Source organism: Rattus norvegicus, chromosome 1 (assembly GCF_021556685.1).
Source record: "Rattus norvegicus strain SHRSP/BbbUtx chromosome 1, alternate assembly SHRSP_T2T, whole genome shotgun sequence".
Taxonomy (NCBI): Eukaryota; Metazoa; Chordata; class Mammalia; order Rodentia; family Muridae; genus Rattus; species Rattus norvegicus.
This window is the reverse complement of record NC_141534.1, coordinates 58,170,224-58,183,226: the sequence shown is the minus strand read 5'-3', so window position 1 is coordinate 58,183,226 and position 13,003 is coordinate 58,170,224. Positions and strand designations below refer to the sequence as shown.

The window sequence follows — 13,003 nt, the reverse complement described above, 5'->3', positions numbered from 1 at the left end:
GTGACTTTAACCAAGCAAGTAAAAGATCAAGACTCTGAAGAAATAAATTGAAGAAGACCTCAGAAGATGGAAAGATCTCCCATGCTCATGGATTGGCAGGATTAATATAGTAAAAATGGCCATTTTACCAAAAGCAATCTACAGATTCAATGCAATCCCCATCAAAATAACAATCCAATTCTTCAAAGAGTTAGACAGAACAATTTGCAAATTCATCTGGAATAACAGAAAACCCAGGATAGCTAAAACTATCCTCAACAATAAAAGGACTTCAGGGGGAATCACTATCCCTGAACTCAAGCAGTATTACAGAGCAATAGTGATAAAAACTGCATGGTATTGGTACAGAGACAGACAGATAGACCAATGGAATAGAATTGAAGACCCAGAAATGAATCCACACAACTGTGGTGACGTGATTTTTGACAAAGGAGCCAAAACCATCCAATGGAAAAAAGATAGCTTTTTCAGCAAATGGTGCTGGTTCAACTGGAGGTCAATATGTAGAAGAATGCAGATCGATCCATGCTTATCACCCTGTACAAAGCTTAAGTCCAAGTGGATCAAGGACCTCCACATCAAACCAGACACACTCAAACTAATAGAAGAAAAACTAGAGAAGCATCTGGAACATATGGGCACTGGAAAAAATTTCCTGAACAAAACACCAATGGCTTATGCTCTAAGATCAAGAATCGACAAATGGGATCTCATAAAACTACAAAGCTTCTGTAAGGCAAAGGACACTGTGGTTAGGACAAATCGGCAACCAACAGATTGGGAAAAGATCTTTACCAATCCTACAACAGATAGAGGCCTTATAACCAAAATATACAAAGAACTCAAGAAGTTAGACTGCAGGGAGACAAATAACCCTATTAAAAAATGGGGTTCAGAGCTAAACAAAGAATTCACAGGTGAGGAATGCCGAATGGCTGAGAAACACCTAAAGAAATGTTCAACATCTTTAGTCATAAGGGAAATGCAAATCAAAACAACCCTGAGATTTCACCTCACACCAGTGAGAATGGCTAAGATCAAAAACTCAGGTGACAGCAGATGTTGGCAAGGATGCGGAGAAAGAGGAACACTCCTCCATTGTTGGTGGGATTGCAGACTGGTACAACCATCCCGGAAATCAGTCTGGAGGTTCCTCAGAAAATTGGACTTTGAACTGCCTGAGGATCCAGCTATACCTCTCTTGGGCATATACCCAAAAGATGCCCCAACATATAAAAAAGACATGTGCTCCACTATGTTCATCGCAGCCTTATTTATAATAGCCAGAAGCTGGAAAGAACCCAGATGCCCTTCAACAGAGGAATGGATACAGAAAATATGGTACATCTACACAATGGAATATTTCTCAGCTATCAAAAACAATGACTTTATGAAATTCATAGGCAAATGGTTGGAACTGGAAAATATCATCCTGAGTGAGCTAACCCAATCACAGAAAGACATACATGGTATGCACTCATTGATAAGTGGCTATTAGCCCAAATGCTTGAATTACCCTAGATGCCTAGAACAAATGAAACTCAAGACGCATGATCAAAATGTGAATGCTTCACTCCTTCTTTAAAAGGGGAACAAGAATACCCTTGCAGGGAATAGAGAGGCAAAGATTAAAAGAGACTGAAGGAACACCCATTCAGAGCCTGCCCCACAGGTGGCCCATACATATACAGCCACCCATATAGACAAGATGGATGAAGCAAAGAAGTGCAGACCGACAGGAGCCGGATGTAGATCGCTCCTGAGAGACACAGCCAGAATACAGCAAATACAGAGGCGAATGCCAGCAGCAAACCACTGAACTGAGAATAGGACCCCCGTTGAAGGAATCAGAGAAAGAACTGGAAGAGCTTGAAGGGGCTCGAGACCCCATATGCACATCAATGCCAACCAACCAGAGCTTCCAGGGACTAAGCCACTACCTAAAGACTATACATGGACTGACCCTGGACTCTGACCTCATAGGTAGCAATGAATATCCTAGTAAGAGCACCAGTGGAAGGGGAAGCCCTGGGTCCTGCTAAGACTGAACCCCCAGTGAACTAGACTGTTGGGGGGAGGGCGGCAATGGGGGGAGGGTGAGGATGGGAACACCCATAAGGAAGGGAAGGGGTAGGGGGATGTATGCCCAGAAACCGGGAAAGGGAATAACACTCGAAATGTATATAAGAAATACTCAAGTTAATAATAAAAAAAAAGAAGGGAGGCAGAGGGGTTAGTGGGATGTTGGCCCAGAAACCGGGAAATGGAATAATACTCGAAATGTAAATAAGAAATATTTAAGTTGCCTAGCAAGTGCAAGGCCCTGAGTTCGTTCCCCAGCTCTGAAAAAAAAGGAAAAAAAAAGAAATACTTAAGGTAATAAAAAAATTAATAAAAAAGATATATATTACCTCAGGTCATCAACCTTTTACTTTGAACAATTTTTAATGAAAAGTAGAAAAATACTGAGTAAATAAAATAATATTATTCAATGGAAAAGAATTGGTAAGAATATTTAATTTGGGAAATAGAATAACTAACATTTTTTCATTGATAAATACTGTGTATTCAAATAAACACACACACACACATATTTGAAGATATAAATGATTTTTGACAATTCCCTATGCATGAGTCATTAGTATAACTTTTATGTATTGCATTCTACAGACACCAAAGGAGCACAATATAATCAATCACAGAGCAAAGAAAAGAAATTTTAATAAGACAAACTTTATCATTCTATATTGAATACCGATTTTGATAGAAAGTGGAATAAAATAAATATATTTTGAAATGACAATTATTTTTATTATTTTTCTCAACATTGTGACTTAATTACATTATTTCCCCTTTCTTTTGCTCTATGTAAAACCTTATGAATCTCTCTTTCTCTTTCTTAATTCATGGACTATTCCCTATTAATAGCCAAGAATGACATAAACTTATACACATGCAAACACACATGCATGCACACACACACACACACACACACACACACAAACACACTCTCTCTCTCTCTCTCTCTCTCTCTCTCTCTCTCTCTCTCTCTCTTTCTCTCTCACTCTCACTAGGATATTCTTTGAAGTAGTCTTCTGAAGATGCAATATTCTTACAAGGGAAAGATTACACAAAATGTTATGCACCACCAAATGAATTCCATATAGCAGTAAAATTACACAGGCTGAATAGGTTTTTAAAGACTGAAAAGAATCTCCTTAGAGTTTTCAGAAATATACCAACTGATACTGAGCTTTCAAATTGAATAACTGCCTAGTGAAAAATAAAAGTGATAATGATGTTTGTTAATTAGGCTAGGAGCAAAGATACATGATGGAGAACAGCCATATGATAGGAAAGCTAGATTTAAATAACTTAAATAACTGCTACTCTCAGCATCACAAAGAACTCTTAGGTTCTGCAAAACATCCAAAGAAAGAACCAGAGAAAAGGAAAGAGAACTTAATACTAAGGATTATGGGCACACCCAAGAAAACAAGCAATAGAATGAAAAAAAATATTGTTCTCTGACTCTTTTGTTAAAATTCCTTGCCTCAGAGTGATTTTTAATCTTGTTTCTCAGATATTGGATCAAAATTATGATTAATATACATAAAGTACCTACATGTTTTTAGATGTTATTCAAATTACTGGGGTTTGAGCCATGTGAAAATATTAAGAAAGTGGGAACCTAGTTCAATATTAAAATATAAGATTGAACGCACTCAAAAAATGCAATTCTGATGAATCAGAAATGAAATTCATAGAAATATGATAGTTACAACAAAATACCATACAAATCACTTGGAAACATCAAACATCTATGAAATGACTGCATGAATTTTTTACAACATAAACATTTTTGAGCATCTTAGAAAATATTCTCTATTTACTTACATAATTGCAGTGAAACAAATTAAAACATTACATTTTTAATATTATATTATTTGAGAATGAAATTAATTTTATAGAAAATCAGTCTATACATGTCTGAATTATTACTGAACATGAATATTTTAATTGGATGCATACATTTATCTGTATGAGATGAATTTCTAATCCTTACCATGCTGAAAAATAAGAGACATCTGTTCTTACTTCAGTGAGATTTTCTAAACGTCCTTAGGGCACAGAGTTTGCTATACATTTTATGAGCTCACTGTGTTGGTATTTCTGGTTTTGCTCAAAAATATCTGTCCATATTATATTTTTACTTACAAAACACACTGATAAAAAGCTAACGAACAAGACCTGAATGCCAAAGGAAAGCCTAAACTGAGAATGAATGAGGGGAACTGGAAGCAACAGGAAAAACACCAAGAAAAGGATTTTCTGATTAACATAAATAAAAGGAAGGCCATGAAGGATACTTGTGAGCACTCATGATCCAGTCTATATCTCCATGTACTAAAAAAATATACTGCTGAAATTCAAAGAGGATATCAATGTTAAAGCCAATTCAGAATCAAAATCTAGCTAAGATTAGCACCACATTCATTCAAAATATATATAAAATTGGCAATGCAATGTTGCATAGATTTTTCATTTTTCAAAGAAATATAATCTTCATTTGGATTAGTTATAACCTATCTATCTATGTAATGTTTATAACTAAATACTTCTGCATTTAAAATGATAAATGTTTGTATATTATCAGGGAATAAATATTGAAAACCTCTAGCTGTAATATAACTTTCTGTAAATTGAGCAATGGATATAAAATATCAAATATGAACAAAATATACTATAAAGTAAAATATTTTAAAACAACTTTCCAGATAATAATTGTATTTATTATCAAAAATTGATGATGATGGTATATAACTACTACTAAGAGATATGTTCTTGTGATATATCAACTTTATAAAGCTACAAATAGAATAAATGAATACATGGTTGATTAAAACCATTTGGACAGAAAAGTTAATATCCATATTTTAATTGATGTGAGAGAAAGTAATTTACTCTCATAAAAATATAGAGGGCATTTTCAGTTGTATCTGAAATCATATTACAAAGATCAATAAAGTGACTGAACATATTGCCTAATATATTGTTTTAACAAGTGTAGGATCCTGATTAGAGGGCCTGAGTGATCTCAAGATACTCATTGTAGGATGAGAAAATTTGTCCTCACAATTTTTCTTTCACCTGAAAATGTGAGCTGTATCAAAGTTTGTCCACACACAAAGATGTTCATATTATAGTAAATTTGAGAAGACTGTACTATTAATGTGACAATTAAGAAAGCCAATTTCTTCTTAAAATCCTTCTATGTTCAACAGGAAACTACACAATATGAATAAGAATCGCAGAGAAAGATAGGAATTCATGCCTTTAAAATGCATAGAAAAATTTCAAACGGATAGGTAAAGAATTTACTAAGAATGACAAAAGAATGTTTTCAGCTTCCACAGACTAAACCACTACCTAACAACTATACATGGACTGACTCCAACTCCATATGTAGCAGGGCATGGCCTTGTTGAGCACCAGATGAAGGAGATGCCCTTGGGCCTGCCAAGGTTTGACCCCCAGTGTAAGGGAATGCCAGGGGGCATTAAGGGGTGGACAGGGAGGGGAACACCCTCATAGAAGAAGGAGAAGGAGAGGGAATACAGGGCTTATGGACAGGAAACCAGGAAAAGGAATAACATGTGAAATGTAAGTAAAGAAATATCCAATTTTAAAAAAAAGAATGTTTTTATCTTTGCAGTATGTATGCCAATTTGAGATCAATTCTATAGGAAGGTTATGCTTAGAGAATGAATAATACTGTTAACTATTTATAAAAACTTCAATAAATTTCTATCATAATTTTTTCTGACAAGTTAAATATTTGTGACAAGGAAAATATTTTACTTTTAATGAACAAGCCAGACACTAATACTCACAGCACAAAAACTATAGTCTTTGCAGTGAATGACTTGATACTGCACAATATAATGGAAGAACATGTCAATGCATTTTCATGTCTGAAATTGCTGAGTGTAAAGGACACAGAGATAGTGAAGTTATAAGAAGCATTAATTATGATGAAATAGAAGAGACTCCCTAACATCTGAAATTTCTCTATCTGCTAAGCATTTGAGAACATTGTGTTTTGTTTCTGAGACAATTTATGATTCATCAAAATAAATGGAGATAAATAAATACTGAATATCAATCATTTTACCTAAAAATCAAATTTTCCATAATCATATTTGTTGTTTTAAATTTTCAAAATAAAACCCTCAGAGTAACATAGTGTTCAGTATGCATTCATAAATAAACTTCCCTTCTCTTCTACTATGTTTGATAAAATTCTTAATATCTCACTATGATTTTACCAAATATTTACATAATATTGTCATACTGAGTGTAATTTATCTTCACACTTGTATTTCTTTTGGTTATTTTTAACTTGTTAACTCCCAAAAGGTTTTGTTATGCTTTTAAGGGGATTTCTAAGTATTAATGTTCTATTTCAGTGCCCTACTTTCTGTATAAATACATATATAAGATGGTCTTCAAGGAATTGGAAGGTTTGGTTGAGATAAATACATCTTATCTCCTTTTTTGGGAAACATACAGGAATAGTTCTGTCTAATTCATAAAGACCTGCTGACACTATCCATCTATCTGGAATATTTCATGCAAGCTAAAACAGCCAAAAGTTGACCCCCTCATATTCCTGATGTCTTGGTAAATACAGCCATAAAAACGAAAATACTGCAAAAAAGCATAAGTCGTTAAACACTGGGAATTGGAGAAAAAACTTATATCAGCAAACACTTATAAGAAAACGTGAGATAGATGAAATGTCTGTGCAGCACAAAGGTATTCACAACTTCTAATTGTGACACACTATTTTGAAATTAGCTGCATGTAGCAAAAACACAGCCTCTTCAATCAAGCAGTATAACAAACACTCAGGACTTACTGCATTTAGTGAAATAATCACAAGAACACACCCGGAATATGAGCAGCAAGGTCAGGATGCGATTAATTTATCCTTCCTTGAGATCATAATATTGAAAACTATTCTGACATTGTGGTATAGCAGCAATTGCAAAGAAGAGGTTTACTTCATTAACCAAATGAGGAAACTAAAATGAATAAATGCCAAGTTAACATTTATTTCCACATGAGAGAGGAAAAGAGTAAAAGTGATAATAAATTTAAAAAATAGATTTTAGAATATCTATGAGTTGTTACATTAAAGTAAACCAACATATTAGTACATTTTAATATCACACCCCTTAATAAGAATTCTAAACATTAAAAATGAATAATTGTACTTACTGTAAATAATTGTCCATATATTGGTATGGTACAGTTTTATGTGGAACTTTGTTTGGAGAATAGTAAGTATGGATAGGAAAAAATGCACCTATCACAACGTCTCCTTCATAGTGAAAATCTTCAGGAGTTTTGTAAAAGCACAGACTGATATTCACAGTCATAAAGGAAGAGACAAATTTGGGAATCTGTAAGAACCAGGAAATAAAGATCCAGTAAAACATCTTATTGATAAATTGGTTCACTTCACACAGATCTTGCAGTGCCTAATACATATATGCTGAGGTCATGTTTTGCAACTAGGGTTGTTTTTAACTTTGTTCTCTAGTGAGGCTGTCACACTAATCATAAAATATTTTGTTGCCTCCTTCCTTTCTATTGGGAATTTTTAAACTATTTTTCTTGGGCTCTACACATGAGGCCCTCTATCCAAATAAAAAAATCTAGAATATAAGTTTGCTCATACTTACTAGCCAAAGGCACTATGGTTTCAGCCAATGATACAAATATCCAGAGGAGATCAGAGTTGACCTCCTCTTGGGATGAATTGGCTAAAAATATGAAGCAAGAAAATTTTTACATGAAAACAATATAGGGTGCTCACCACATGTTATATCAGAATAGCCCAATTACATGAAAAAGGAAATGAAAATGACCAAAATGAAAATATTGCAGGTATATCAACTTAAGATTAATATATTCCAAGGTTTTTGAGAGGTCTTATTTGTGGCTTAACAGTAAAGCCTCAGAGAAAACTGTATAATATTGTTGATATTTTTGTTAGGGCAGTTTCTCAGCTAACATTCTGGTCCTGACTCACTTGCCACTGTATTTCTACCAAGTGGTTCTCATTTGGCTTACCTCACTGCTCTGTTGCTCTTCTCTCATGATTCATCATCCGTATTCTGCATTACTGCATTCCTACTGTATTTCTGCATTCCTACCTTCTTTCTGCATTCTGTAACATTTAAAAGACATCTTTTTTTTTACACATACACACACCAAAAAAACAAAGAAGGTAAAAACAAAACAAACAGGAACAGTAACAGCAAAAGGTAGTGTGAGAGTAGCAATGCCCCCTAATATTGCCTTCTGGAGTATTCCACAGAAGTTTTCATTTTAACATTTTAGCACGGTAATCTCAGAAAATTAGGTCTGTCTGTCTGTCTGTCTGTCTCTCTCTCTCTCTCTCTCGCTCTCTCTCTCTCTCTCTCTCTGTGTGTGTCTGTGTGTGTGTGTGTGGCAGACAAGGAAGTAACAAACATTTATATAAAGTAATTGTGTTACAGAAATGACAACACCATATATCTTGTCAGCAAGTAAAATGCCAGCACAAAAATTTACAAGTTCTAATACAGGGTCACATATTCGTAGTCAATTGACACCACAATTGGAAGCAAAGGATAAATCAACATCTCCACTTTTACTCTGAAAATGATAATTATATTTCACATTAGGGCACTATACACAATTATAAAAACTTTGAGAAATATGAGAATAGGAGTTATATTTACAATATCCAGTTCATTTATATTTCACAAATTTGAAAATGTACTCTTACTATCTTATCTTAACGTATGATTTGTAGATCTCTCCTGAGAGACAGAGCCAGAATACAGCAAATCCAGAGGCGAATGCCAGCAGCAAACCACTGAACTGAGAACGGGACCCCCGTTGAAGGAATCAGAGAAAGAACTCGAAGAGCTTGAAGGAACTCGAGACCCCTTATGAACAACAATGCCAAGCAACCAGAGCTTCCAGGGACTAAGTCACTACCTAAAGACTATACATGGACTGACCCTGGACTCTGGACTCTGACCTCATAGGTAGCAATGAATATTCTAGTAAGATCACCAGTGGAAGGGGAAGCTCTTGGTCCTGCTAAGACTGAACCCCCAGTGAACGTGATTGTTGGGGGGAGGGCGGCACTGGGGGGAGGATGGGGAGGGGAACACCCATAAAGTAGGGGAGGGGGAGGGATTAGGGCGATGATTGCCCGGAAACCGGGAAAGGGAATAACACTCGAAATGTAAATAAGAAATACTCAAGTTAATAAAAAAAATAAATGCAAAAAATTTATTAAATAAATAAGTTGAAAAAAAGAAATACTCAAGTTAATAAAAAAAAAAGCTTTTGGGCTAATATACACTAAGCAGTAAGTGTATACCCTATGTGTTTTTTGTGATTGAGTTACTTCACTCAGGACATTTTCTAGTTCCATCCATTTTCCTATAAATTTCATGAAGGAATCGTTTATAATAGGTTAATAGTACTCCACTGTGTAGATGTACGACATTTTCTGTATCCATTCCTCTGCTGAGGGACATCTGAGTTCTTTCCATCTTCTGGCTTTTATAAATAAGGCTGTTATAAACATAGTGGAGCATGTGTCCTTGTTATATGTTGGAGAATTTTTGGATATATGCCCAGGAGTGGTAAAACTGAGTCCTCAGGTAGTGCAATGTCCAAATTTCTGAGGCACCTCCAGATTGATTTCCAGAGTGGTTGTATCAGCTTGCAATCCCATCAGTCATCTCGCCACCATCTGTTGTCACCTGAGTTTTTGATCTTAGCCATTCTCACTGGTATAAGGTGGGATCTCAATGTTGTTTTGATTTGCATTTCCCTGAGGATGAAAGATGTTACAGATTTCTTTAAGTACTTCTAAGCCATTCAATATTCCTCAGCTGAGAATTCTTTGTTTAGGTTTCTATCCCATTTTTAATAGGGGTATTAGATTCTGTGGAGTCTATCTTCTTGAGTTCTTTAAATATATATATATATATATATATATATATATATATATATATATATATATATATATATAAAGATTAGATATTAGGCCTCTATCTGATTGGTAGGATTGGTAAAGATCTTTTCCCAATCTCTTGGTGGCAGTTTTGTCCTAATGACAGTGTCCTTTGCCTTACAGAAGCTTTGCAACTTTATGAAGTCCCATTTGTCAATCCTTGATCTTAGAACATAAGCCATTGGTTTGTGTTCAACAAATTTTCCCCAGTACCCATGTGTTCGAGGCTTTTCCCCACTTTTTCTTCTATTAGTTTGAGTGTATCTGGTTTGACATGGAAGTCCTTGATCCACTTGGACTTGAGCTTTGTACAGGTAATAATAATGGATCGACTTGCATTCTTCTACATGCTGACCTCCAGGTGAACCAGAGAGATTTGTTGAAAATGCTTTTTTCGACAGGATAATTTTGGCTCAAAGATCAAGTGACCATATGTGTATGTTCATTCATTTCTGAGTCTTCAATTCTATTGCAATGATCTACCTGCCTGTCTCTGTACAAATACCATACAATTCTTACTATTATTGCTCTCTATTTCAGCTTGAGGTCAGGGATGTTGATTGCCCCAGAAGCTCTTTTATTGTTTAGGATACTTTTTGCTCTCCTGGGTTTTCTGTTATCCCAAATGAATGTGCAAATTGCTCTTTCTAATTCCATGAAGAATTGAGTTGGAATTTTGATGGGGACAGCGTTAAATATGTAGATTGCTTTTGGCAAAATTGCCATGTTTTATTCTATTAATCCTGCCAATCAATGAGTATGGGAGATCATTTCATCTTCTGAGACCTTCTTCAATTTCTTTTCATTTGTGTCAAACCGAGGTATTTTATGTTGTTTGTGACTATTGTGAAAGGTGTTATTTCTCTAATTTCTTTTTCACCCTGTTTATCCTTGGAGTTGAGGAAGGCTACTGATTTGTTTGAGTTAAGTTTGTATCCTGCCATACTGCTGAAGTTGTTCATCAGGCTTAGTAGCTCTCTGGTGGAACTTTTGGAGTCAGTTAAGTATGCAATCTTATCATCTGCGAATAGTGATATTTTTAATTTTCCCTTTCCAATTTGTTTTCCCTTGACCTCCTTTTGTTGTCTGGTTGCTCAAGATTTCAAGTACTATATGAATAAAAAGGGAGAGAGTGGGCAGCCTTGTTTAGTTCCTGATTTTGATGGACTTGCTTCAATTTTCTCTCCATTTCTTTTGATGTTGGCTACTGGTTTGCTGTATATTGCTTTTACTATGTTTAGGCATGGACCTTGAATTCCTGATCTTTCCAAGACTTTTAACATGAATGGGTGTTTAATCTTGCCAAATGCTTTCTCAGCATCAAATGAGATGATCGTGTGGTTTCTTTTCTTTTAGTTTGTTTATATAGCGGATTATGTTGATGGATTTCTATATATTTAACCATCCCTGTATCCCTGGGATGAAGCCCACTTGATCAGGATGGATGTTGTTTTGATGTACCCTTGAATTCTTTTATGAGGATTTTAATGAGTATTTTTGCATTGGTATTCATAAGGGAAATTGGTGTGAAGTTCTGTCTTTGTGTGGTTTAGGTATAAGCACAATTTTTGCTTCATACACAGAATTGGGTAGTATTCCTTCTATTTCTTTTTTGTGGAATACTTTGGACAGTATTGGTATTAGGTCTTCTTTGAAGGTCTGATAGAATTCTCCACTAAACCCTTATGGTCCTGGTTTTTTTTTAATTAGGAGAGTTTTAATAACTGTTTCTATTTCTTTGGGATGGTTCAGATGGTTTAACTGATTCTGATTTAACTTTCATTTCATCAAGATTGTCCACGTTTGTTGAATACAGGCTTTTGTAGTAGGGGCTGATGATTTTATTAATTTACTTGGTTTCTATTATTATGTCTCCTTTTTCTTTTCTGATTTTCTTAATTTGGATACACTCTCTGTGACCTCTTGTTTGGCAAGCTAAGGGTTTATCTATTGTTTTAATTTTCTCAAAGGACAAGTTCCTGGTTTTTTTATTATTTGTATATTTTGCTATTGCTTCTGCTGCTGCTGCTGCTGCTGCTGCTGCTGCTGCTGCTGCTGCTGCTGCTGCTGCTGCTGTTGTTGTTGTTGTTGTTGTTGTTGTTGTTGTTTCTACTTGGTTGATTTCAGTCTTAGTTTTATTATTTCCTGTGGTCTACTCCTCCTGCGTTTTTTTTTTGTTTCTTTTTGTTCTAGAGCTTTTAGCTGTGCTGTCAAGCTGCTAATGTATGCTCTCTCCAGTTTCTTTTTGGAGGGACTTAGAGTTGCGTGTTTTCCTCTTAGCACTGCTTTCATCATGTCCAATCAGTTTGAGTATTTTGTACCTTTATTGTCATTAAATTCTAAAAAGTCTTTAATGTCCTACCTTCTCTAGGTAAAGTGGGGCAATCAATTAATAGTGTCCTACTTGTTGACAGTTTTTATTTTGTGCTCTTAGCAGTCAATATAATGGGAAGTTTATAACAAGTTTTGATACGTTTCTTTTAAGACCAAGGCCCTTTTGCCTGTCACCTTCTTTGGAGGAAAGAAAGAATGATACAGGGACCTGATTTGTTTCTCTGTTAAAAAAGAATTCCTTTAAAATATTAAAACATCTTGGGGTTGGAGAGATGGATCAGAGGTAAGAGCACTGACTGCTCTTCTAGAGGTCCTGACTTTAATTCCCAGGAACCACATGGTGGCTTATAAAGATTGGTAATGGAATTCAATGTCCTCTTCTGATGTGTCTGAAGATAACTACAATGTACTCATATACAGAAAACAAATGCCACTTTCTGAAGATCTCTGAAGTATTAGAGAACAACCTGTCTCTCCAAAGTGTATCTAAATAGACAACTTTTAATTATTTCTTGTAATCATTCTATGCTTATTTTGGAAGACATATTTAGAAGCGAAAATCAGTCTTGAAACAGTTAT

The 13,003-nt window shown here is 35.1% G+C and overlaps 1 protein-coding gene across 1 annotated transcript in view; it reads right to left on the bottom strand.

Moving 5' to 3' along the window:
* The window catches only part of Vom2r7 (vomeronasal 2 receptor, 7), a 28,868-nt gene extending 21,363 nt beyond the window's left edge, over positions 1–7,505 (bottom strand). The window contains 1 exon segment of the mRNA NM_001099463.1: positions 7,285–7,505. Coding sequence (NP_001092933.1) covers positions 7,285–7,505 — 221 coding nt within the window.
* Between the last annotated feature and the right edge of the window lie 5,498 nt (positions 7,506–13,003).